This window comes from Oncorhynchus gorbuscha, linkage group LG18, assembly GCF_021184085.1.
Source record: "Oncorhynchus gorbuscha isolate QuinsamMale2020 ecotype Even-year linkage group LG18, OgorEven_v1.0, whole genome shotgun sequence".
In the NCBI taxonomy this organism is placed as follows: domain Eukaryota; kingdom Metazoa; phylum Chordata; class Actinopteri; order Salmoniformes; family Salmonidae; genus Oncorhynchus; species Oncorhynchus gorbuscha.
Window position 1 is genome coordinate 35551289 of NC_060190.1, and position 27607 is coordinate 35578895.

At 43.1% G+C, this 27607-nt stretch overlaps 2 protein-coding genes across 9 annotated transcripts; one reads left to right on the forward strand and one right to left on the reverse strand.

Annotated features, from left to right (window-relative positions):
- The first annotated feature begins 395 nt into the window (after window positions 1-395).
- LOC124002867 (BTB/POZ domain-containing protein KCTD20-like) lies at window positions 396-9166 on the forward strand. 5 transcript variants are annotated; one of them, XM_046310632.1, is made up of 8 exons: window positions 932-1325; window positions 1452-1594; window positions 2967-3135; window positions 4103-4199; window positions 4346-4466; window positions 6335-6532; window positions 6756-6866; window positions 7872-9166. In XM_046310632.1, exons 3-8 carry the CDS (start codon window positions 2975-2977, stop codon window positions 8168-8170), a joined length of 987 nt encoding a protein of 328 aa, XP_046166588.1. In that variant the 5' UTR covers window positions 932-1325; window positions 1452-1594; window positions 2967-2974; the 3' UTR covers window positions 8171-9166. The 5 variants fall into 5 exon arrangements, with proteins under 5 accessions (XP_046166590.1, XP_046166589.1, XP_046166588.1 ...); XM_046310634.1 differs by lacking the exons at window positions 932-1325; window positions 1452-1594 and adding an exon at window positions 396-452; XM_046310633.1 differs by lacking the exons at window positions 932-1325; window positions 1452-1594 and adding an exon at window positions 532-923.
- A 111-nt stretch (window positions 9167-9277) lies between these two features.
- On the reverse strand, window positions 9278-27339 carry LOC124002866 (serine/threonine-protein kinase 38-like). Of its 4 annotated transcripts, XM_046310630.1 has the most exons (15): window positions 26872-27257; window positions 26134-26320; window positions 23922-24058; window positions 22887-22938; window positions 22696-22818; window positions 21353-21436; window positions 19057-19180; window positions 18824-18978; window positions 16050-16152; window positions 15842-15903; window positions 15080-15197; window positions 14853-14976; window positions 12337-12432; window positions 12116-12210; window positions 9278-11664 (listed from the first exon to the last, which is right to left on the reverse strand). In XM_046310630.1, the coding sequence occupies exons 3-15, from the start codon at window positions 24050-24052 to the stop codon at window positions 11513-11515; spliced, it is 1419 nt and encodes a 472-aa protein (XP_046166586.1). In that variant the 5' UTR covers window positions 24053-24058; window positions 26134-26320; window positions 26872-27257; the 3' UTR covers window positions 9278-11512. The 4 variants fall into 4 exon arrangements, with proteins under 4 accessions (XP_046166586.1, XP_046166584.1, XP_046166582.1 ...); XM_046310628.1 differs by lacking the exons at window positions 26134-26320; window positions 26872-27257 and adding an exon at window positions 27316-27339 and having other exon boundaries at window positions 9278-11661; XM_046310626.1 differs by lacking the exons at window positions 26134-26320; window positions 26872-27257 and adding an exon at window positions 27316-27338.
- Between the last annotated feature and the right edge of the window lie 268 nt (window positions 27340-27607).

The following is a 27607-nucleotide window of genomic DNA, read 5'->3' on the forward strand; positions in this document are numbered from 1 at the left end:
CTTGTGGGCAAATTTTGTCATCAAAGTCTGGCATTATTTGGATTTATGGTGCTTTCAAAACAACTGGGAACTCTGAAAAAAACAAGGTTGAATCATGATTATGTCATTGATCTTTAGGTCATAGCTCTAGAAAGAGGCTGGATTTACAGCGCAGCGCTCCATATTTTCTGCTGGCTTGTCCCACCACCACAGAAAGCACTGAATTAGGCTGAAACACCTGTATTTTGGAGCTGCATTACTCAAGAAAACAAAAAAGGGACCATGTTTGTATACGGCTTTATTAACTCAATTATATATATATTTTTGACATTGTTTGTAAACTGATATGTGACACATATTAATGCCAAAATAACATGCAAAACAGGCAACCCCCGCCCCCCCCTTTTTTTGTTGCAAAAATGAGCTGCCCTGAATGACTGGTCGCCACTCCCTATAATTGATTTTACTAAAAGGTGGGTCATGTCTGTACTGCCATCATGTTTTTAGCATAACGAGGCTATATATAGGGGGTACCGGTACCGAGTCAGTGTGGGCGGGGGTCAGGTTAGTTGAGGTAATTTTTTTGTAGGTAGGGGTGAAGTGACTTTGCGTAGCTAATAAACAGCGAGTAGCAGCAGTGTTCAAAACATATGGACGGGGGTAAATGTAATAGTCCGGTGGCCATTTGATTAATTGTTCAGCAGTTTTATGGCTTGGGGGTAGAAGCTGTTCAGGAGTATTTTGGTCCTAGACTTGGCGCTGCGGTACAGCTTGCCGTGCGGTAGCAGAGAAAACAGTCTATGACTTGGGTGACTGGAGACTCTTGACACTTTTATGGGCCTTCCTCTGTCTGACACCGCCGATTATATAGGTCCTGGATGGCAGGAAGCTTGGCCCCAGTCATGTGCTGGGCCGTAAAGCACCACCCTCTGTAGCGCCTTACGGTCAGATAACATTATTTGAGACATTTTATTATTTTCTCTCTGTTTATTTGTTTCAATAATGTTTCTCTAAACCATACCAATAAATATGACTTTATGAAGTGAAAATAGTTCCCCCCGTCAAATTATTGGAGATATATGGTAGGGGTCAGTTAAGGAAAGGTAGATACACAGTAGCAATTCTGCGCGTTGAAACAAACGGAGTGGGAATTCTCTTACGAGAGTCTGGATCTCTACACCGGGAGTAATTGGATTTGAGAGCACTGATCCGCTGTCACCGTATGGGCTGGGGCGCTTTCGGTAAACCCATATTCCTGCACCCCGCGCAGTGGCACTTGGCATCGGGTCCATCGTTCGCGTGACAAATCGGCTACAGAGAACAGCCGTTTTCACTCAGACGTTCTGGTAAGGCTGTGGTGGGTAGTCGTTGTCTGGTGGTCTCCGTCGCCTATAGCCTATGTTTCGGTAATATGTCTGCAACTGTATCTGAATGTTATTATGGCATTTTTACAATACAGCTCTGTATTTCAGTTATGACGTATGCAGACCGTGATACGGGCACGTAAGCTCCAGACATGTGGCGCAGCGTAATTCGTAGCGCTGTCAAATCTCAAGTCAGCACGGACGGATACGGTGAAAATTGTCTACACCCTGGACGCAGACTGAATAAAATAGTCAGTGCTGTTTATTAGCTAGAAAAATACTGAATTGTTGATGGGGTTGGGGCTATACGGTATGGGTTGGGGTAGCCTACCATATATCTTGATTTTGGGCTTAGGCTACCAGTTATTTTACAGTGTAGTGTTAATATTATCAGCTCTCCTCAACAGTTGTTAAAATGTGCATCCCATCAACCCTTTTCCTCATTGTGTTACATTAGAACCTGTCTGTATTCCACCTGTTGGCTACAATGGAATGCTGTGCACTGCATACCGTTGAAGACCATTGTTACAACTCAGGTGTTATACCAGTAGAAAAACCCACGCATTAATTACCCTTTAACTAATGACCCTTTTACTAAATCTATTTTACTTTGAAAAGCTAAATTAACATAGCTTACGACCTGTCTAATGGTCATTCTCATTAGACCGGTTCTAATTGGGCGGCAGGTGGTTTGAGCGTTGGGCCAGCAACTGGAAAGGTTGCTGGATCGAATCCCTGAGCGGACGAGGTGAAAATCGGTCTTTCTGCCCATGAACAAGGCAGTTAACCCACTCTTCCTCGGTAGGCCGTCATTAAAGAAGAATTTCTTCTTAACTGACTTGCCTAGTTAAATAAAGGTTAAATAAAAATAATAACAAGTTCTCTCCTTCCACTGGATTAATACCTACTCTTTGTCCTCTCACATTTCACTTCTGTATATAATTCTTTATTTCTGTTGTCTCAGCTGAATACCAAGTTTAAGTGCAGGAGGGATGTCACTGCCCTATTATTGGTGGGAGATGAATCCCAGGTTTGTTAGTAGCAAAACAATCTTCAATGTCAGAGACCAAAGCAGATACTGTATGTAAGACAGAGAGTATTGTGGCCACTGTTGTCGACTTCATCACTCTACAGTTATTCCCATGACCCCTCCTGCTGCTGTCTGTCTCAATCCCAGTCCAGATAACTGGGAGAAGTGGTGAGGCTGGAAAAGCTGGCATGTTACTGTGCAGCTACGGTACGCTACTGCAGTAATCTCCTCCTCCTCTCGGGGCTTAGTGAGGAGGCTGACAGTAGCAGATGGGTCTAGGGCACCAGGCTAATAGACTCACTGACTCAGTGGGACGGCAGGTTTTGAAGGCCTGTATAATACTAGTTGCCTGACCCCTTACCGTCAACTAGACCGACAGTACAGTAGCGCAGGTCTTTGCTCCAGCCCACCTTTGTTTCTGTCTAACCCTGATATGTCCGTGTTGGAGTAATGGGGGATAAAGCCATGTCAGGGCCAGTGTTCTCACTGCCTGATGGGTTTGGCCACATTTGTCAGTTGACATATTTGTTGGATATCTCTGGCACAAATGTAAATCCATGAGGTCAACTGTGATGGCACTTGTTCTCCCCCAGACATTGACATGGCAGCACGTCCAGACTTCCAACGTGAGGGGAGGGGTGAGAAGAACCTGTCTCCCCTGTCTCGCCTCCCCCATGAGCGGGTGACCCTGATGGTGGACGGGACTCACTTTGTGGTGGACCCCGCCTTGTTCACCGCCCACCCTGACACCATGCTGGGGAGGTAAGGTCCAGACCCCAAAGCATCACAATCTGTGTGTCAGATTTAGACTCTTTTATTATAGTGTAACAGACTATCACAAGATTGTGCTAGCCCACTGACCTAAATCATCCAAAGCCTTAGCGCAAGTCTTCAAGACTCAGGCCAGGTTAGTCATCAGGCAAGCGTGGATCACCACCGTGTCCAATACAGTAGTACAGCCTATTATTAGACCAGGGAAAGATAAAGAAGAAACACTAACAAAACCCTAATCCCTCAGGAATCATTTCAGAGTGGTTTGTTTCTAGTCTCAGAGAGTGATGTTTAGTCTGACCCATTGGCCATTTGGATTAATCTGGCTAATAATCTGAGATTAGTCAAATATTACCCAGGAATATTCCTCTCATTAACACCTTCTCTCGCATACACAATGGAGGCATTGTTATGATTCTGACAAGTTACACTTATCAGGTTTCAGGTGTGACCCAGATGCAGACAGTGTTGAAGAAACAAACATTTATTTATAGTACAGGGGCAGGCAAACGACAGGTCAAAGATAGGCAGAGGTCAGTAATCCAGAGAGGCTGCAAAAGGTCCAGAACAGCAGGCAGTCACAGGGTCAGGGAAGGCAGAACGGTCAAAACCCGGAAGGACTAGAAAACAGGAGCAAGAACAGACAGGAACAGGGGAACAAACACTGGTAGGTTTCACGAAACAAAACGAACTGGCAACAGACAAACAGAGAACACAGGTATAAATACACTGGGGATAATGAGGAAGATGGGCGAAACCTGGGGGGGGGGGGGGGGGTTGTGGAGACAAGCACAAAGACAGGTGAAACAGATCACTGTACTAAGGAAAGGAAATAAGACTTGAATGGTAACTGGACATCTACACAGACAAGGCTTTCAACATGCACTAAACTCAGAAATGCATATTGTGATGACATTTACTATGATTAAATAAATAAATAACACATTTGAATTCTCAGGATGTTTGGTCCTGCCCGTCACTTCACCCGGCCAAACGCCAAGGGAGAGTATGAGATCGCTGAGGGAATCGGAGCCAGCATATTCAAAGTCGTCCTGGTGTGTTTCACTCAAAATAGTTCCCCTGAATTATGAAATTGCTTATATCTTCCCTTACCTAAACTAACCTACTGTGTTTCTCTCTCCCCCCTCTTCTTCTCTGTCCCTTCACTCTCTTTCTCTCATTCTCTCTTCCTCTCTCACAGGACTTTTACAAAGGGGGTATCCTGCAGTGTCCAGAGGGGGTGTCAGTGTCTGAGCTCAGAGAAGCGTGTGACTACCTCTGTATTAACTTTGACTACAGTACTGTCAGGTGCCGAGACCTCAGTGAGTAGCACAGTCACACCGGGTCTGACCAGGGTCCTGTTCAAAACCGAAACGTTGACTAATGTTTTGCAATTGTTGCATGCACAGTTTTCAGAATGAAGTTAAACCACTTTTCAAAACCTCTTCCTAATTGCTGAGTCTTCTTCATCTTGAATTTTTACTATTGAAATATACATTTTGCCATGTACAGTGCCTTGCGAAAGTATTCGGCCCCCTTGAACTTTGCGACCTTTTGCCACATTTCAGGCTTCAAACATAAAGATATAAAACTGTATTTTGTTGTGAAGAATCAACAACAAGTGGGACACAGTCATGAAGTGGAACGACATTTATTGGATATTTCAAACTTTTTTAACAAATCAAAAACTGAAAAATTGGGTGTGCAAAATTATTCAGCCCCCTTAAGTTAATACTTTGTAGCGCCACCTTTTCCTGCGATTACAGCTGTAAGTCGCTTGGGGTATGTCTCTATCAGTTTTGCACATCGAGAGACTGAAATTGTTTCCCATTCCTCCTTGCAAAACAGCTCGAGCTCAGTGAGGTTGGATGGAGAGCATTTGTGAACAGCAGTTTTCAGTTCTTTCCACAGATTCTCGATTGGATTCAGGTCTGGACTTTGACTTGGCCATTCTAACACCTGGATATGTTTATTTTTGAACCATTCCATTGTAGATTATGCTTTATGTTTTGGATCATTGTCTTGTTGGAAGACAAATATCCGTCTCAATCTCAGGTCTTTTGCAGACTCCATCAGGTTTTCTTCCAGAATGGTCCTGTATTTGGCTCCATCCATCTTCCCATCAATTTTAACCATCTTCCCTGTCCCTGCTGAAGAAAAGCAGGCCCAAACCATGATGCTGCCACCACCATGTTTGACAGTGGGGATGGTGCATTCAGGGTGATGAGCTGTGTTCCTTTTACGCCAAACATAACGTTTTGCATTGTTGCCAAAAAGTTCAATTTTGGTTTCATCTGACCAGAGCACCTTCTTCCACATGTTTGGTGTGTCTCCCAGGTGGCTTGTGGCAAACTTTAAACAACACTTTTTATGGCTATCTTTAAGAAATGGATTTCTTCTTGCCACTCTTCCATAAAGGCCAGATTTGTGCAATATACGACTGATTGTTGTCCAATGGACAGAGTCTCCCACCTCAGCTTGTAGATCTCTGCAGTTCATCCAGAGTGATCATGGGTCTCTTGGCTGCATCTCTGATCAGTCTTCTCCTTGTATGAGCTGAAAGTTTAGATGGACGGCCAGGTCTTGGTAGATTTGCAGTGGTCTGATACTCCTTCCATTTCAATATTATCGCTTGCACAGTGCTCCTTGGGATGTTTAAAGCATGGGAAATCGTTTTGTATCCAAATCCGGCTTTAAACTTCTTCACAACAGTATCTCAGACCTGCCTGGTCTGTTCCTTGTTCTTCATGATGCTCTCTGCGCTTTTAACGGACCTCTGAGACTATCACAGTGCAGGTGCATTTATACGGAGACTTGATTACACACAGGTGGATTGTATTTATTATCATTAGTCATTTAGGTCAACATTGGATCATTCAGAGATCCTCACTGAACTTCTGCAGAGAGTTTGCTGCACTGAAAGTAAAGGGGCTGAATAATTTTGCACGCCCAATTGTTAAAAAAGTTTGAAATATCCAATAAATGTCGTTCCACTTCATGATTGTGTCCCATTTGTTGTTTATTCTTCACAAAAAATACAGTTTTATATCTTTGTTTGAAGCCTGAAATGTGGCAAAAGGTCGACAAAGTTCAAGGGGGCCGAATACTTTCGCAAGGCACTGTACAAGACACTATGATGTCAAATCAGAGGTCATAGTTCAAATGGTGTGACCATTCGTTCCTGTCCCAGGTGCATTGCTGCATGAGCTGTCCAACGACGGTGCAAAGCGTCAGTTTGATGTCTTCCTAGAGGAGCTAGTTGTCCCGATGATGGTGTCCAGTGCTCAGGAGGGGGAGAGGGAGTGTCACATCGTAGTTCTCACAGATGATGACATAGTGGATTGGGACCATGACAACCCTCCACCCATGGGAGAGGAGTACTCACAGAGTAAGTGACCTAGTGACCTAGACCTTAATTATAATGAATCAGACATTATTAATAAAATAAATCATGGACATGTATCTTTCGGACAGTGCTGTTTGTTTCATTTTCTATACTTTAGATTCTTTAGAATCTAGTGCCCCAACCTTTTTTGGAAAATAATTATGATTTTGGAGTGAGCACTTCGTTCAATATTATTTCCTGTTCTTTCTCTCTTCAATGTGCCCAGTTCTGTACAGCACCAAGCTCTACCGCTTCTTCAAGTACATAGAGAACAGAGATGTGGCTAAAGCACTGTTAAAGGAGAGAGGACTGAAGAACATTCGCATCGGCATTGAGGGTGAGTCCGTTACCATGTCCCAAATCAACCCGCTAGCCCTCAGCCTCTTCTCCCAGCCTCTTCTGCTTAGGTGTCTGAATATCTGAACGAAAAAAATAGGTATAATAAATCTAAGGCATAGATTCAATCCGTATCGCGGAAGATCCATGCTATATACGGGTTAGCAGATGAAAATGATGCACGTGTTTTAATGGGGACGGAGTCCATGTTTTGTTGGGATTCTGGATGGCATGATAGCTAGTAACATTGAGGGGAATCTTAAGTGGCACGTTTCATCTTGTTACTGATATCATGTCTTGTTTTGAGGTGTTTTGTCTGATTTTATGTCAATGCTAATATGGCAAAACATTTGCTAGCTAGCTAACCAACGACTAACGATATATTTGAGAAGCAACAAGTGCTCATTGTGAAAATGTATTTTCAATACACATTGGAGACCAAATATAGTTTGCATGTTGTCAACAATCTAAGCAACCAACCCGTCTATAGCTAGATTGAAATTTAAAGACTATGTTCCGCCTTTGTATTACAAGCTGCATCCCACTGGGGAAAAAACTGGTTGAAACAAAGCTGTTTCCACGTTATTTCAATAAAACAATATATGTTATGTGATAATGTTGAATCAGTGTGGAAAACTGATTGGGTTTGCAAAAAGTCATCAACGTCAGGACATTTCTACTTTATTTCACCCAGCTTTTAACCTAAATCCAATGACATATAGTGAAATTGTTTGTTGATTTCACGTTGAATTCACATTAGTTGACAACTCAACCTTATTTAAATCAAAACTAGACGTTGAACTGACGTCTGTGCCCAGTGGGATATGTCGTCTCAATCGTAAATTACATTTACATTTAAATTGCGTTATAACACAAATCTTCCGGAATACTTATTGAATCTAGCCCCAAGTCTTCCAATGCCATAGGCTACATTTTGCTTCTCTCAAATCCGCAAACCCTACAGAGATACTGAACATGATGTGCGTCTGGTCTTCATGTATCCCAGGGTACCCTACCTGTAAGGAGAAGGTGAAGCGCCGTCCCGGTGGGAGGTCAGAGGTCATCTATAACTATGTGCAGCGGCCCTTCATCCAGCTGTCCTGGGAGAAGGAGGAAGGGAAGAGTCGACACGTGGACTTCCAGTGCGTCCGGAGCAAGAGTGTCCCCAACCTCATCACCTCTCTGGGGGAGTCAACACGACCCGCAGTCATACCCAACCCGCAGGTCGATGAGCTGGATAGGCTGATCAGCCCTGATCCCCGCCCCCAGTCCCAGGCCCCACCCCCACCCATCAATGACAGTTGAGGAGAGGGTAGAAGTTGACCTTGGGTATAGGTTTTTTGTTTGTTTCCCTATTGGTTAAGGTCAGGGTTTGGCAAGGTTAAGGTTGCACTGATACTAGGGCCTAGATTCAATCAGATCAAGCATTAACCAGCGATAGACGACACCCGCGTAGCTGATGTTTTGGAGTGTCGGAGATGTAACTGGGTTGGAGCTGTCAAATCAGTGAGCAGCTGCTCTGGTGATCTCATGAAGCCACACAGTCCCACTTGTGTTAGAAGTTCAGACCGAGAATGTGTAGGCTATAAAGAAATAATGACGCTCAAATTCATTAAACAAAATAATAAGGATTTCTATCAGCCTAATCGAGGTGTAGATTACATCTCACATTCCAGTATTCTAACTTGTAAACAGGGCTGCATGAGGTTTCTGTTAATGCGACTCCATGCAGCCAATGGCAATGTCCGCTTTAGGTATAACGCCAGGAGTGCCTGTTGATTTGACAGCTCTAATGCAGTTCCTCCTCTGACCTCAACGCTGATCTGAAAGAATCTAGCCCTAGATCTGTGTTTTGGGGCAACTTCTACCCGAGGCCGTCATCAGTTACCACGTCAGCCTGTCTTCCACTCAGGATGTGTGAGTTTACAGACACACTCAAACAAACCTCCATGACCATACAGTCCAACCCATGTATGCATACAGAAACAGATGCGCATGAAACACAGACATGTACACACATACATACACACATGGATTTGGACAAGGAGGATGTTTACAGTAGATAACTAGACCCTACCAGAGTTTATCTAGTGTTTCCTCATTTAGAATGTGTGTGTGTGTGTGTGTGTGTGTGCTCTTTTTTTTCTTTTATGACGGATTACATTTTATATGCTTTGTACATTTATATAAAGGTTTCAGTTAATATTATTGTTTAAAGTATTTCCATCGTTTTTGTTCAAATAATTGGTTCAAGTAATTTTTGCAGCTGCACGGGACACCGAAATAAAATGATTGATGGCGTAGCTAGCTTCAGGATTTTGTGTTCTGATAAATCAAACCTCAGGTTGACATCTCATAGAAAGGATGGCCATGCTGACAAAGGCATAAAAAAGAAACGACAGTATGCCCCAGAATTGTACAAATGTTTTATTGAAAGATGAAATAATTCTCAGCATTTAAAGCTTTTTTTTCTCATAGTGAACATGTGTTCTCCTTTGCTGAGAAATATAGTTGAGCTGAAAACATTCAAACCTCATACAGAAGGATTCAATAAGATATACACACACACACACACACACACAGATCTATACATAGTATATGTGTCACCCAACAGACAAAAGACTGCGGTTTATACATGTACTCATTTGCATATCAATATTTTTCCTTGTTCAAAAGGAACAGCTTGGTGTGAGCATTGACACAAAATATAGGCTATATTAAAAAACATAAGCAGACAATGGGAATTATTGTACCGCCTATTTGGCATGTGCACCTTTTCAAACAGCATTACACTAGTAAGAATCTATCATGCTAAGCAGCTGCTCAGAGTTTACTTCTCCAGCGGGTACAAAGACCTTAAAGCACTCGAGTGAAAATCAGAACGAGAGGAGAACTAACTGTCAACGTCATTCAGTCGTCTATCTGGGGGAGAAAAAAAATTATGTATCACTTTACACAGGTATTACTACTGGGTTACTATGTGGGAATAATCTATGTAATTACATTTAAGTGCAAGTAGTTACATAGCACATACCATTTTAGTCTCTTGAAAAATAAAAGAGCGAGAACAAATGGTTAGTGTTAGGCCTACTACTACCTGACTGCAGTAGTTCATCTAGTAAAACGTATCCTGTAGTTACTCATGTAAGGTGTAAAGTGAGGCCAAGTTTGTTTTCCTTTTTTACATAATACACACACTAACAGTGCTGAAAGTGTTTAAACACAGATATATGTGAAAGTTCAAGCTCGATATTTCATATTTGCTGAAGTTTTAAATGTACGTGAAATCCATAAATCCCCATCATTGTGCATAAAACAGTGGTTCCTTTGTGAGTTAAAATTACTATATGGAAGAAGAAAAAAAACGTAACATGGGAAGCCTTTCATTAAATACCAGCTTTGGAAAGAGCAGCTGTAAAAAATAAAAAAGAATCAAGCACTGTCGGGTGAGCAAAGGTCTAGAGCTTTCCATCCTGCATACAAACAATTTAACATGAAACAAAAAGGGAGATTCCAATTTCAAACTAATGTACAGCTCTTGGAATTCTTTGGGTAAGGCATATAAAATGGACATGACGTCTCAAGGTAGTGTCATTCAGACAGTTCAACATACACTCACAACCAGCATTAGTTATATCCCTGAAGACTAGTACTACTTCAATCCAACACAGCATCTGAATGAACCTTTTCCAAAACGTCTGTATTATGAAAATGATACATAACAAAATGACAAAAGAAATAACAGGGCACATTAAAAGTTGAGACAACCAACAAAGGCAGTGAAGGAGAAGTGCTTCCTCAATAAACCCCTTATTGAGGAGTAAGCTAGACTACCATGGAATTTTCCGTCCTTTGTTGAACATTCTCACTCACTCTGGCTGATGACATCACAGGAATCACAGAAATAGAATGCTAAAAATAGCATTGTTAGAACTCCTCTCTCCAAGGCAAGCGGTGATCTAATCTAATGACATCACAGGGGTAGTGAGACAGACTGCTGTGAACCTGTCAGCTTCCTAGAGAACAGTAGAGACGTTTTCCTATGAACCGTATGACAGGTCGAGGAGAGGAGTGGGGAGAAGGTTCTGGAGGGACACAAGGGGACAGCTATAAGGCTGTACATCAGAGTTCAGTGCTGGTGGGAAAGTTAGAGCCAGGCTTCAGCTCTGAGACATTGGGCCCTATTCAATCAAAACTACTATCCTGCTTTCGAAGATAAAAATGGACATTCTTCCTACACAGCGAGAAAGCATATTTGAGATGAGTGATTGTTACACACTGTAAAAATTTTACTGAGATAATTCATCCAAACATGAATTGATAGTGAAAGAATAATGGTGGTTTTCACATCCTGGAAACCCGGTTACTGGGCCCCAAGTCACATAAGGCCAAACTGTGGTTACAACCATGTATCCACAGGGTATAATGAACTGGTTAGGGTTGGTTCAACCAGATTTCTCAGAATCCTGGTTCAGAAGGCCTGCAGGAAATAGAACACTTAACATTTGAATTTTGTTTTTTAAAAACACTAAAACACTATAAAACATATTTGTATAATGAAACTGAACCGTTGTGTGAAGGTATCTGGGTGCTGCGGGGGATATGGGAATCAGTGGGTCACTGCAGCACAGGTTATAGGGTCAGAGTTCATCTCTTGCTTCCCTTCATATAGGAAGGGATGGCTCCCCTGGCTGTCAGGCCCTCAAATCGCTTGTAGGTGTAGTTGATGAAGACCCAGTCCTTATTTTTATAGTCAGCCTCCGCTGCTGCTGCTGCTGCTGGAGACTTGGTGGGTGCTGCTGCAGGTGGGGGGAGAGAGAGAAAGGGGGAGAGAAAGGAGAGTGACAAAAGAGGGAGAGGAATGTGGGAGCGGAAATAGACAAGGTGAAAGGGAGATATTTAGAGTTGATAGCCACTAGGTCAAATCAAATCAAATTTATTTATATAGCCCTTCGTACATCAGCTGATATCTCAAAGTGCTGTACAGAAACCCAGCCTAAAACCCCAAACAGCAAGCAATGCAGGTGTAGAAGCACGGTATACTGTACAACCACACACACACACACACACACACACACACACACACACACACACACACACACACACACACACACACACACACACACACACACACACACACACACACACACACACACACACACACACACACACACACACACACACACACACACACAAACTTTGAAAGACACAGGAAAATAGTTTCTGCCGAAACTCTTGTCTTTCTCTCACCTGTGGGTGAGAGGATGTCCGACTCGGGGAACTCGTCGAAGTTTGACGTGTCGTCTATGCTTTTGATCTCCACGGGAATCGCTGCAGGTCTCTCCCTGGGTTGGGCGACAAACACAGTAAGACTGTAGTAAGACCTGGACTTCTTGGAACGCCGAGGTATTAAAAAAAAAAAATATTTTTTTTTGCCTATAAACTGTTCCCGGAAAGAAGTCCCTGTGTACCTGATGTGGTCGTAATCGACTCCCTCAAAGAATGGGTTTCTCTTGATCTCCTCCACCCCTGTCGCCCCGATCCGATGATCTCCCTCACAGCAGAACCTAAGTAGGAATAAACCAAAATGTTGATCCTGAGAACAACCACATAAAGGGACATAGAAGTGTCCCTGCCAGAGACACAGTATTTTGCTCGAGATGACATTCATGTTTTACAATTGAACCATTTAGTTGACGGTCATTCTTATCAAGAATAATATACTGTACAATGGTCTCTATGGACTGTTATATGTAGTGCACTCTTAGAAAAAAAAGGTGTTAAGTAGAACCATAGGTTACACTGAAAGAAACCATGGGTTTCTGTTTCGGTTTGTCCCCATAGGAGACAACAACCTGCTATAGAGCATGCTAGGAAATATGTTAACGATGGGTGTGGATTTGAGTGTTTTAGTCTACACAGAGTACAAATGACACAATCACTCATCCGCCTTTGGTTATTAACGCCAACAATTGGGTCCGTTTAAACCCCTGAGTGTTAATTTGGCTCTTTATAGAGTTAATTTAACTCCTGAATCAACCTTAAAAATGTTACACTGAAAGATCAACACTAGGTAACACAGGCCAATTTGCTGTGTACAAATATTCCCATACACACTACCGTTCAAAACTTTGGGGTCACTTAGAAATGTCCTTGTTTTTGAAAGAAAAGCTACTATTTTGTTCATTAAAATTACATCAAATTCATCAGAAATACAGTGTAGACATTGTTAATGTTGGAAATGACTATTGAAGCTGGAAATGGCAGATGTTTTATGGAATATCTACGTAGGCGTACAGAGGCCCATTATCTGCAACCATCACCCCTGTGTCCCAATGGCATGTTGTGTTAGCTAATCCAAGTTTCTCATTTTAAAAAGGCTAATAGATCATTAGAAAACCCTTTTGCAATTATGTTAGCACAGCTGAAAACTGTTGTTCTGATTAAAGAAGCAATAAAACTGGCCTTCTTTAGACTAGTTGAGTATCTGGAGCATCAACATTTGTTGGTTTGATTACAGGCTCAAAAATGGCCAGAAACAAAGAACATTCTGAATCTCATCAGTCTATTCTTGTTCTGAGAAATGAAGGCTATTGAATGCGAGAAATTGCCAAGAAACTGAAGATCTCGTACAACGCTGTGTACTACTCCCTTCAGAGAACAGCGCAAACTGGCTCTAACCAGAATAGAAAGAGGAGTGGGAGGCCCCCGTGCACAACTGAGCAAGAGGACAAGTACATTAGAGTGTCTAGTTTGAGAAACAGACACATCACAAGTCCTCAACTGGCAGCTTCATTAAATAGTACTCGCAAAACACCAGTCTCAACGTCAACAGTGAGGAGGCGACTCTGGGATGCTGGCCTTAAAGGCAGAGTAGCAAAGAAAAAGCCATATCTCAGACTGGTCAATAAAAACAAAAGACAAATGTTTGTTTGAGGTGTTCGGATCCCAAAGAAGAACATTCATGAGACGCAGAATTTTAAAAAATATGCTGGAAGAATGCTTGACGCCATCTGTCAAGCATGGTGGAGGCAACATGATGGTCTGGGGGTGCTTTGGTGTTGGTAAAGTGGGATATTTGTACAAGGTAAAGGGGATCTTTGGCTATCACACCATTTTGCAACGCCATGCCATACCCTGTGGACGGCGCTTAATTGGAGACAATTTTCTCCTACAACAGGACAATGACCCAAAGCACAGCTCCAAACTATGCAAGAACTATTTAGGAAAGAAGCAGTCAGCTGTCTGTAATGGAGTGGCCAGCACAGTCACCGGATCTCAACCCTATTGAGCTGTTGTGGGAGCAGCTTGACCATATGGTATGTAAGAAGTGCCCATCAAGCCTATCCAACTTGTGGGAGGTGCTTCAGGAAGCATGGGGTGAAATCCATTCAGATTACCTCAACAAATTGACAACTGGAATGCCAAAGGTCTGCAAGGCTGTAATTGCTGCAAATGGAAGATTCTTTGACAAAAGCAAAGTTTGAAGGACTCAATTACTATTTAAATTAAAAATAATTATTTATAACCATGTCAACATCTTGACTATATTTCCTATTCATTTTGCAACTAATTTCATGTATGTTTTCATCGAAAACACGGAGATTCCTAAGTGGCCCCAAACTTTTGAACGGTAGTTAAGGTACAGTTTAAACCATTCTTACACCTATCCTTTTAAGCTCAAGAGGGTTCAACTTTAAACACAGAGATAAACAGGAATGCTCAGGTACTATTTATTGAGATTCACACGGGTTCTATGTAGAACCCTTCTTGTCTTTCAAAGAATCCTTATTGCCATCCAAAGAACCCTTCCTTCCAAAAACGGTTCTTAGGATGAGAAAGATTCCAGTTTGAACCCTTTGCCTTACAAAGAACCCTCATCTTCCAAAAAGGATTCTTCAAATGAAAATGGTTATTGGTAGAACTCCATCTCTCTGCAAAGAACCATTTTGGAACCCTTTTTTCCCAAGAGTGTACTGGTGCTCACCTGAGGATGAGTTCCTTGGCCCTCTCTGAGATGGGGACTTCCGGAGGGAAAACCAGAGTCTCCTTCCAGTTCATCACCTTCTTATATGTCTCCTGGGGTGTCTCCGAACAGAACGGGGGGTAGCCTGGAGAGAAACAAAGAAACTTAGACAGCAATCCTAATTCAATCCTAACTTACTTCTTGCAAGTTAGTGCCTGTGTTCCAATCAATCAAACGATCACTCTTACCAATCAGCATCTCGTACATGATGACCCCCAGGCTCCACCAATCACAGAGCTTGTTGTATCCGGTCTGCATGAACACTTCCGGGGCGATGTAGTCTGGAGTTCCCACAGTGGAGAAAGCCTGAGAGAGGAAGATAGGAAAGGAGAGAGAGAGGAAAGGAGAGAGAGAGGAAAGGAGAGAGGGAGAGGAGAGTTGACAGGGTAAGAAGTACGCCCTGCTTTAGACACAGCCCAGTCAGTAAAACAACCTCTAGCCCCTGAAATGAATAACCATTTCAAGTAATGTTCTGAATTGACTTAATTAAAATGCAGTCAACCCTAGCCTTTTTCTCTTACCATGCCACACAGTACATTCGCTGTGGAAACCAAGCTGACGTAACTGTAACCGTGCTGTAAATGTCAGCCCATAAAAAGGGACAGAAATCCAACCATCTGCACACCAGATGTGTACTGTATCTCTGCTACTACACTGGCCTTCATCATTTCATCTAGAGAAATCTGGTCCATACAGAACGACAGGCTCTCTCGCACGAAGAGATAATGTGGATTTGGAGATGCTCTACTCTTTACAGGAGAGAACACTTTTTCCTAGGAGTGAATGAACACGGATAACCGACACATTTCAAAAGCAGAGGCCATTGGTAAACCGTCTTATACCCTAATTAACTACAGTCGTCTTTGCTGCGTTTATGAGGAAGTTTGTGCTTAAGACCGATCCTCCAGTGGAGTTGTGACTAAAGGTAGCCAGAGCTCCATGACACTCACCAGCTGTCGTCTGTTCCTCTTCCAGGTCTCTGCTTTCCTCTTGGAGTTCATGTACTGAGATGCTGTGGAGAAGAAATGATTGGTCTTAGGCACAACTCAGTTACAGCTACGCACCCAGGAGAAAGATCCATGACAAATATATAGTTGTATTAGCTTTCTAATTGTATCTACTTAAATTCATTGAGTATAGCTTTATTGTTGTACTCACTGAAGTCGTTGGAAACGCTGTGGTTGAGGTTCCTGTAGAACTCTGTCCGATGGGCCTTCTTCAACCCTGTACACAAGCCGAAGTCTGATAGCTTCACATGGCCCTGAACACACACACACACACACACACACACACACACACACACACACACACACACACACACACACACACACACACACACACACACGGTTATTTGTGTTACACCACTTCCTGGGGATGTTTCAGTAATAACGCATGACAACATCAGAGTGTTCTGAAATCACACTTCCTGTGGTGACTTTGAAACTGTGTTGTGGATTTATAATTTCAGACTTGACACTCCGGTAGATCACCACATTCTAATGCTGATGTAATCCTCCTGTGTGTGTGTGTGTGTGTGTGTGTGTGTGTGTGTGTGTGTGTGTGTGTGTGTGTGTGTGTGTGTGTGTGTGTGTGTGTGTGTGTGTGTGTGTGTGTGTGTGTGTGTGTGTGTGTGTGTGTGTGTTGATGTAATTTCAAATAGATTTCAACCTGCTTGCCTTTTTATAACCGAATCAAAAAATCTAAATGTAAATGGCATGTTATAGAAGGGTCCAGAGCACTTTTTTTTTATTTTTTAGATTTCACTTGTTTTTGAGAAACCTACCCTAACCAGCGATTCACTTCCTCATCCTCGTTGTGCAGTACAGGGGGCTCTGAAAACACATGAACAAGTGCTCCAAAAACAACCAAATACATTGTTTTAGAAACGCAAAAATAGGGTGGCGCAGTTTTTTAGACGTTGTTGGCAGCCTCCGGCGGATGGAATGAACCGGTGCTCTGCACCCTATTCCGTAGAGGTCTGCGCAAGGCGGTTCAGACGGCGATGGCGTACCCGGACGACAACCTTTCTTTGGACGCACTCATCGCGATGGCCATCTGTCTGGACAACTGTAGTATCTTGGGATGCTTCTTAGATTGATGACACCGGACACATGAGTACGTTTTATTATTTAATTGTTACTTAGAATAACATTACCGGAATGCACCTGGCGTAAGCTCCCTGAGGCGTTTCCGAGCACGGTTTAATGGCAGACTAAACGGTTACGGATAATTAAAGCAAATCACGCATTGAGTCAATACTGCCATCTATTGGTAAACATAATACTTAACATAAATATACCAGGTTACTACAGCAACCTTCTTTGGGAGTGCCTGAACCCATGGAGGTAGGGGCCAAACGTCTGTCCTTGGCAGAGGGACGCCGTGTTCCTATTGCGGCCAGGAGAGGTACCAGCTTCAGTGTTGTCAGCGTCCCAACCCGGGGTCCACTAGGGCAGAGGGGTGCCTGTCCCTCAGGTGTGGTCTCTACAACACTAGTGGACTCTGGTGCCGCGGGGAATTTCATCGACCAGGCCCTCGCCTCCTCCCTCAACATCACCTCATACCCGCTCTCCTCTCCTTTTCCTGCCCAAGCCGACCATTGGGATCCGGCACTATCACGCACATCACAACACCACTCAACCTCACCGCGGGAGCCATGCACCAAGAAAGCCTTCCTCATCATCACTACACCCGTACACAAAGTCATCCTCGGCCTGCCGTGGCTCCAACGTCATAACCCCACTTTATCCTGGTCGAAGGATGAGAATCACAGCCTCGGCTCCGCCTCGGCACCAGGATGCCGGAAGCCCTGCTTTCCCTTACCCTGTGGTTCCACATCCACCAGGCTCTGGAGAGGAAACCCGCACCTGTTACCTGCCCCCCTGAGCGCATCTACGTTCCCACAGGTGTAAGAGATAGGCTGCTGACCTGGGCGCACACATCCCTCGCTGCTGGACACCCAGGTATCACCTGCACCATTCAATCTATCTCCGCTAAGTACTGGTGGTCCACCTTGGCACAGGACATTGCCCACTCTGTCAACTCCTGCTCCGTATGTGCCCAAACTAAATCTCCCTGGCATGCTCCAGCAGGGAAACTCCTTCCCCTTCCCGTGCCTCAGTAGCCTTAGACCCATCTGTCCATAGACATTGTCACTGATCTCCCCCCGTCTGATGGTTTCACCACTATTACGGTTCTTGTGGACAGATTCTCAAAATCCTGCCATTTTATCCCTCTCTTTGGTCTCCCTGTCGCTCTCCAGGTTTCTGAGGCACTATTCCAGCAGATGTTCTGGCCCTAAGGCCTTCCGGGTGGACATCGTCTCCGACCATGGCCCCAAATCCACATCGTGAGTATGGAGAGCCTTCACGGAGAAGCTGGGGGACACGGCCAGCCTCACATCCACATACCTCAGTCCAGCGGGCAGGTGGAAAGGACTAACCAGAAGCTGGGGAGGTTCCTTAGGACCGGCAGGGGGAGTAGGCCCGGTTCCTTCCCAGGGCGGAGTACGCACAGAACTCACTTCGTCACTCCTCCACCGGGCTGACTCCCTTCCAGTGCGTCCTGGGATATCAGCCAGCCCGGGCCCCGTGGACCCCAAGCCAGATCGAGTGTCACGCCTACTCCAGCTGCCGCTCTCGACGTCGCCGGTCTACTAACCACAGGTCCTGGCACCATCATTGTGCACACCTGGACCTCATCATCAGCTTGAATACTCTCCCTTTATTTAGTTCTCAGTAGCCTCAGTCGTTAGGCAGTATTGGTTCTGTTCTCGTTCAATACGCTTCTCATGTTTTGTTGATCTGCCGTCTCTTACCATTAAACGTACCTTCTGCACCTGGTTCCTGACTCCAAGCGCGTACGCTACAGAGTGTGTGTGTGTGTGTTTGCTTGCATGTATGTATTACATAGCAGGTTCTGTGTATATGTACCTTGGAGTCCAGCAGTACATTGTCAGGTTTGATGTCTCTGTGTATGAAGCCCATCTGGTGTATCGAGTCTATGGCCAGGACCGTCTCAGCCACATAGAACTGAGTCTCCTCCTCTGACAGAGTATCCTTCTTCATCAGCAACGTCATCATGTCACCTGCAGGGAGTGCCACAAAGAGCATCAGCGTCGCACACACAATTGCAAACAATGCACGTGCACACTTCACACACACACCTCCAGGTAGGAACTCCATGAGTAGGTAGAGGTTCATCTTGTCCTGGAAGCTGTAGAACATCTTGACCACCCAAAGACTGTCTGCCTGCACCAGGATGTCCCTTTCAGCCCGGATATGGCCCACCTAACATAGAAAAAGAACACATACTGTAGATCACATAAAATGAACACACAGACATTCTCTCTACACTAACGCCAACCCACCCAACAACGAAACACAACACATAGAAGGAACACACACACCCAATCTCTCAACACTAATGCTAACCCACCTAACATCGGAACACAACACATAGAATGTGTACATCAATAAGCCTACAGGTCCAGCCCCATCCTCTAGCACCAAGACCTTTGATATTCACAGATTTGGAGAGGGCAGTGGAGGAGAGGGGGGAGGGGGTACATTCAGAAATAGCCATTGCTGTTGCTACATAAACAAAGTTAAATATCCATAATACGTTGGGAAAATAAGGAATATGTTTCAACACGACACAAGGCTTAAGGAGGAGGAATGTGAAGTAATCCTGTGTCCTTAGATACAGTACATGGCCTTAGATACAGTACATGGCCTTAGATACAGTACATGTCCTTAGATACAGTACATGTCTCAGCTGAGCGAATAAAAGGGACACAGGGCTCTATTATCAGCAGGCGCTAAGGAGACTCAAGTGTCGAACACACAATAGTTTGCAATTTCATCATTGTAAAAACGGACTGGCATTACACCAGGTTCAGCAATTTACATCAGCTCGCTTGCGCTGAGGTGGGAGGAGTGGCAATATTTGAGGTATGTTCTTAAAAACAAGCGCATAGTGACAATTTCATGCAGTGCAAAAGGGAAGTTAAGACCCACCAAAAGCAGGTTTTAACGGTAACACAGTTGATAACGGCATGGAATCTGAGTGTGGAAGCGCAGCCAATGGCTCACAGTGCCAACGGAAAGAGAGATGTGTCTTTTGGGCCTTAGAATCATGTATTTAGAAACATTTTAAAAACTATTTGTTCCCCTCCCACTTCGTTTAATTAGATTAAAAACCAAGCATAGTCTTGTTTAGCAGCTTCGTATAGGGGCATATTTTTTTTAAATCCTGGCCATGCATTAGCTAAGTAGCCTATGAATGAAGGGGTTTTAAATGGTCTACTGAGAGTGACTTGAAACATTTTGGAGTCACTCTCAGTAGGCAACGAAACAATTGACAGGACCCTAGTATTTTAAATAGACGTGCAAATGTCATGTTAAGACATTGACGTGAGATGCGATTTATGATATTACGCTTCTGACCCCATCCTATTTAGAAATATTGTTGTTGTTTTTAAAAACAAATTGCTTGTTTTTCCATTTCATTTTTAAGAAAAACCAAGCACGCCCCCACCCTCCACTCCCAATGCATTGGCCAAATAGCAGCCTATCAATAAAGGGTTTGGCTCGTGAGACTGCTTTCCCAAATATTTATTAAAAGATCAAGTTTGGGAGCAGAAAAACATACCTTTTTTTTGCTTGCTCACGTTCTTATTTTGGATGTAAGTAAAAGCAACAACTTGTTTTAAACAATGTCTACCTTAATATTATACGCCCAAAGAGAGCAATTATGGTGCCTGTAACAGTATTTAGACAGCCTATTTAAAACAAGTTGTTTTTTCCTTTTGATAAGAATTTGATCAGAATGAGTCACTCTCTTTCGGAATTTAATCTTGCTTATTGACATCATTTGGCAGGTCCATTGCTCAGACAAGGCAGACATAATGCAATTTACAGTAGGCCCCTATATCAGTGTGAATGCTATGTATTTCCATATTGAAGCCATGCAATAAGGCTTCTTACAATATGGACTGCAAACATGTTCAACGTATTTAGCAAAGATGGGATAGGCCTACATACTTTTTTTTCTTATGCTGTTGTTGCTGGAGGCTTTTTAACAAACTAAGCTATAATGGACTCACATTTGAATTTGAGTTGATGACAACGCAATACATAAAAGACCGTACACAACATGAAGAAATCCATATTTGGCCATGGAGCACGTTCTGATTGAGCAATGAGGGGTCAAGCCTGGACACACCTTCAACTTGTTTAGTAATCAAAAACCCAGTCTTTTCGTGCCACCGCCAGCTACTGCACCCATAATTGCAGTTGTCAAATAACTAAAATATTTCTGACGCCCCGAACCTATTGCGCTACCATCAGCGCTATGATTTATCATTGTGTTAGGTTTGTTAAAATAGAGCCCAGAGAGAGAGAGAGAGAGAGAGAGAGAGAGAGAGAGAGAGAGAGACAAAGAAAAAGAGAAACACACACCTGTTCCTTCTCCAGCATGTCAGCCTTGCGCAGGATCTTCATGGCATAGACATGACCTGTGTCCTTCTTCTGGACCAGACGCACCTGTTGATCAGAGGGCAAAGGTGATCCAACATGAGTTCATGAGGTCATGGCAAATGGGAAGGGATTTACATCATCGCCATCAAATTATTTTCTGAAATCAGTGGATTAGGCAGTTCAGACTGAAAAACACAGGACTGTAGGTGAGAGTGGGGTAAATTGAGCCACCCTTGTTTGTGGGATAATTATAAACTATACAAAATGTATAATTTAACCAAATATTTAGGAAGAGGTCATTGTTTTATAAGCTGTAATAGGAGGTCCTAAACCTATCATGAAAGTACATCCTTGTAGCTTTGTGGGCTAACATAGTCAAAATGTTAAGTTGAGCCAATGGCTATGGGGTAAAGTTAACCAATCGTTGAGCCAATGGCCAAGGGGTAAAGTGAACCAATCATTAAGCCAATGTCAAGTTGAGCAAATGTAAGTGTTTTCTTCCCAGGAGAATTTGTTCTCAACTGACTTGCCTAGTTAAATAAAAACTTCTCTTTTTTTTAAATATCCCAGTGATAATGCCTTGCATTAGCAAGGCATTATCGCTGGGATATTTAAAGAAAAGATACGTTTTTATTTAACTAGGCAAGTCAGTTGAGAACAAATTCTTATTTGCAATGACGGCCTACCCCGGCCAAACCCGGACCAATTGTGTGCCGCCCTATGGGACTCCCAATCACGGCCGGATGTGAAACAGCCTGGAATCAAACCAGGGACTGTAGTGACACCTCTTGCACTGAGATGCAGTGCCTTAGGCTGCTGTGCCACTCGGGATCCCAAGGATATGAGGTAACAACAGGAGCTGGACTATGTTAAAAGTGTTCGTTAGGTGTTAAGCCTGTGTTAAAATATGCTTAAAATTATTAAAAGACAAAAAGTGATCGTGATTAACCCATACCCAGGTTAAATTGTGCAAAGAGACCACTTTTTTAGACAAGCTATGTTATCAAAACTGTAATAGTTTACATTAATTCTTATTATTTCCAGGGATCCACAACATCTTGAAATAAATGCAGATATCAGTGATGCTGAATGTAAAAAATGACTCAACTTACCCCACTCTCCTCTATTGCTGCTGAGTGATAGATAACTTACAGCAGGGAGTAGAGAAAATGGGAGGATCCACCAGAGCATGATAACAAACATAACTCAGCTACACTTTATTGACAAACCCACTTTTTACCTCGCAAAGCTATTATATTGTGAAATGATAACTAATTACATAGTAATAACCTAATTAGGACTGCAATAGCTCTATGTAGGTTTACCTCTCCAAAAGCTCCTCGACCAATCACCTTGAGGGACTCAAAGTCTTCCAATCCCAGCCGGGTTCTCTTCAGCCTCAGGAACTCTGTCTCCTTACGTGCATGCTGGGAGCGCCGCATACACTTCTGCAACACAGGGTGTGTGTAAGTGTTTGTGTGTGTGTGCGTGTGTGTGCGTGTGTTACTACACTCACCTCCTCATCAGGCAGTCCCTCCTCATCCATCACCCTCTCCAGCTTCTGTTGCCTAGCAACGAGATAGGGGTTGGGGGTCAAGAATTAAAGGTTAGGGTCAAATATGTTGATTCAGGAAGTCCCCTCCCAGCCTGCAGCTCTATACTGAGCACTACACTACCGGTTCTTTAATTGATTTGGGGCAGTTATGGAGGAATGGTGACAGAAAAGGAATGACCCATTCATATGTTCTCAAAGAGAAATAAACCATAAATGTTTTTCTTGAAAAAATGAGGGAGCTTAGCCAAACCAGCCCCTATAATTATTGTATATTCTCCTTTCTAAGCAGGTCTGTGACACCATGAACAATATTCTAGTGTGGACTTCCTCTTTTGGCATGGCTCGTTGGTGGGTAGGATGAGCTGTGACTGGGTGCTTGCTTTGTGCATAACTTTATTTTCAGACGCCTCTAACGGGGGGGGGTACACAGATCCTGTAGAGGTTTTAAAAGAATAATACTATTTCATTTAACCTTTTCCCTGGCATTTCTGGATTCAGGTTTTGGTTGAATGGGATTGCATTTTAATTCAACAACTTAATATGGATTTCCCAGGACCCTGGTAGGACTGCTGATGGTCAACAGTGGGTAAATCAAGATATTATCAAACTAAAAGTACTTCCAGATGCATTGTGAAAAGCACTAGTCATGGGAAAAGCATATTTCACAGACACACTGAAACATCGTTCAGACTTATTTTACTACTGCATTTATTGTATTGCCTACACGCATTGGCAGGGCGCGGTTACACCCATTTCTCCCCCAGGCACAGTGAGGCTCTAAGCAGAGAGAGAGGTCGAGTTGAGGTCAGTGATGTGTAACACCTCTACTCTCTCTTCCTCTTGTTGGTGGCACTGTGCTGCCTTCTCAGCTTCGGACATGTTTTGAGGAACAACCTTTGCTTTTCAGAACCCTGTCAATGTCACTGATCTTCCTAGTTCCAGCATGTGAGAGCATGGTGCGTGTGTGTGTGTGTGTGTCAATGCCATAGCACGCACCTCATCTCTCTTTCCTCATGCTGGGATATCAGGTTACTGTAGAAGTTCTCCAGGGTCACCTTAGCCATGGTCACTCTCTCCTTGGTGTGGTTACTCATTGAGGAGCAAGAGGAATGACCCCTCGTCGCCATGATTACCTACCCTCCCCACACACACACAAATTGAAGCACACAGTGTAAAGTATCCTATGCCCTACTATCTACAGATGTCCCCTATTCTATGGCTCTGTTGAAGACAATAAATTGCCAGGCGGAGTTGGCTGCATGTTTGTGCAAGAGTGTGTGTGTGTGTGTGTGTGTGTGTGTGTGTGTGTGTGTGTGTGTGTGTGTGTGTGTGTGTGTGTGTGTGTGTGTGTGTGTGTGTGTGTGTGTGTGTGTGTGTGTGTGTGTGTGTGTGTGTGTGTGTGTGTGTGTGTGTGTTTGTATATACAATTGCATCAGAACAGACACATTACGAGAGATGCCTGTTATAAACATAGCCATAGACTCTCACTTCAAACACAGCTTTGAATCGGCATGAGTCACACATGCCCTCTCCACTCTGGTGTCTGTCTGCCACAAGTCCACACACAGCCCCTCAAGTTAACACCAGAGGCTCTGGACAGCCATGGCAGAGACAATGAGACAGTCTCTACTAGGGATTTATACTTTCCATCAGCTAACACTCAAAAAAGACATGAAAGCTTGAGTTGTGCGAGGAGAGAGACTATATGAAACAGACTCCTCTGGCAATAACTTTTCTTAGTCTGGTGATTTGTGGTCTGTAATGCTAGGCCGAGGACATTAAATGATCCCTATTTAGAAACAGCAGAAGAACAGTATTTCAGAGAATGTGGAGCAACCAAGGTAAAAATGTGTTTTATTTTGGATATTGTGTGGATATTTGGTTTTTCTCTCATCAATAACTATGGAACCAAGCATGCCATGAGTATGACAACTGTATATTCTGAATCTAGGTAATTGGAGAACAATCCATTTTGTTTTGTACAAAATAAGATTTAGGACTTCAATCTTCATGTTCATAGTCCTGACAAGCTTTGTTTATTCGTTTAAGAGCTATTGATGATTAAAATCCGAAATATGCTTTGTATTTTTATTTTTACACAAAAAAAGGTGTGAATGTCATGCTTGGTTCAATAGCTATTGGAGAGAGAAAACCGAATATGCACCGAATATCAGATAGAAAAATGTTTGTTTTCCTCAGTTGTGGAGCAGACCGAATTCCGTGAAATGAGAAAGGAGGCAGCGACACAGACAGAGGCCATTCACATCTTCCAGGCTCCAAAAGCGATAAAGGAAAAAAGTATACAAAGAAACAGTTGTTTAATTAACTGTGCTTACTCTTATCAGTGGTCTGCACTGACGGTCTGCACTGCTTATATTATTAACACATTGTGAACTAAACAGCAAGTTGTCTTCAGGTGTGATAGAAGACTAGCCTAGGTCAGCTTCAGACTCATAAAATTTGAATAGAAAGTATGATTTAAAAAAAATGTTTTTGAACTACATTCAGTTTGTCCAAAGAATTGCCATCTTTACCTTGAGAAAGGGTGTCCAAATAGCCGCCTTTATTATACAAGTATATAAAGGCCAGGAAATAGTCTACAGCCGATGCAATGAGAATAAGGTGTTGGCATCTAGATACAATTAGAGGTAATTGTAGGCTACAATCGACCTTTAAATAAAAAACTAAACTACAGTACCTACCTATAGTACTATAATCAAATGCTGGTGTTACACTTTTAATAGCCTACAGATAGTCCTACAATAAAATGGAACACACTCAGGTATGCGAAATGTTTGACCGTCCTGCATTAATGGTATGGTTGGTTGGACTTTCTGTGTGTAAACTAGCCTACTCAAAATAGCTACCAAGGCTGGAGAGAGGAGCCTTTGTTTTACCCGTGCGGATTTACGTTCTCAACTTCCTAAAGTAAATCCCCATATCTACCAAATGCTATTAGGTGGCCTATCTAAATCTGAACTCTTCAATAAAAGCTTACGATCTCACATTGTTATATTAAAGTAGCTGAGCGATAAACTAGTACGCTCGTTTTGACTGGTTGCTTTGTTCAGAAAAGCGTCAACATCTGCCAAGCGAGTGATCACTTTTTACCTCAACTACCTTTAGAAGGTTCACGAGATAAATTGTTATTCCACATTTACAACGTCTCCGTGGTCATTGTCAAATGAAATGTTACTCTCAGTCTCACCTCTATTATGGCGTCAATCGGTTAAAATTCAAGTCGGATCTGCTCCCCTCGCTCGAGTCTGCTGATGTTCACGGTCGGTATCCATTCGAATTACGGGAAGTGAAGTGCCCCTCCCCGCAGAGCTCCAAATTACCCGGGGCCTCTTACCGGGTCCATGGTCGTGTGGGCTGCTCGGATCAGTTTCAGGCTTGATCGAGGTAATGATGGGGATGGTGATTATGTTGTTCATGATGATAATAATAATGATTGATGACAGGCTTAGTGATGATGATAGCCTGCCCTGACCCTTAGTATTATTCAAAGAGACATGGCAGAATTATTTAGGTTACTTTCAACTATCACCTCCACCCCTCATACCCTTCTATGTTAAAAGCAACCCATAAAATCCCTCGAAATATAGTCTAATATTCATAGCTTTCGAAAAGTGGCCTATTTGTCACCCTTCGACATTCACCTGCAGATCTGTTATCGACATATGATCATTTGTTTTATGAGTGTAGGTCACAGGTGAATTGTGTGCCATTGTTCCATCCATACTTAATCCTGCATTAAAGTAACTGTCCAGTGAAAATCTCACTTTTAAAAGTGAATATTCTGTTAACTCATACCCAAATAATGTTGTTGACTTACCCTATACTCATATTTGTGGCCAAAGCATAATTTGGAGGGGGGAAAAAACACTTCAAAAGCCCCACCTCAAACTTGTATCTATTACTGGCCAATCAGCGGTCTACTCACATTATTATTTTTTCAACGATCGATTATTTTCAGACCTCAGCTGAATCTGGTAATGAATGGTGTGGCTGTTGAACAAGTTGAGGAGACAAGTCCTGTGTAGCCCAGTCAGGGTTGTGAGTTCAATTCCCATGGGGAACCAGTATGAGAGAAAGAAAAGGTATGAAAATGTATGTACTCTTATTCAGAGCGATTTTACAGCTCCGGATAAGAGCGTCTGCTAAACGTAAAAACGAGACCAAATTACTTGGTGTTACCTTAGATCGTAAACTATCATATGCTCTGCTTTTTGACACCACACCCCATATAGCATGTTCTGCAAGCTCTAGTTGTCTTATCCTGATTATTGTTGCGTCACTTCATGTTTCTACAAGAAACGTTAATGTGTGGGAAATTCCAAACGGTTTGCTGAGACAACTTACATACAAGACTGACACACACACTTACCCCACCAGACATGCTACCAGGGGTCTTATCACAGCCCCCAGGTACAGAACCAATTCAAGGTAACGTACAGTATTATACACAGCCATGAGTGCCTGGAACTCTCTTCCATCTCATATAGCGCAAGTGAACAGCAAAACTGGTTAAAAAAATAAAGCGACACCTCACGGCACAATGCCTCTCCCCCCATGTGACCTGCTTGTTGCGTGTAATGTACTGACATGTATGTATAACTGATAGATGCACACACACTACATGTACATGTTTTTAAATGTGTGTCAATTGTAAAGTGTTT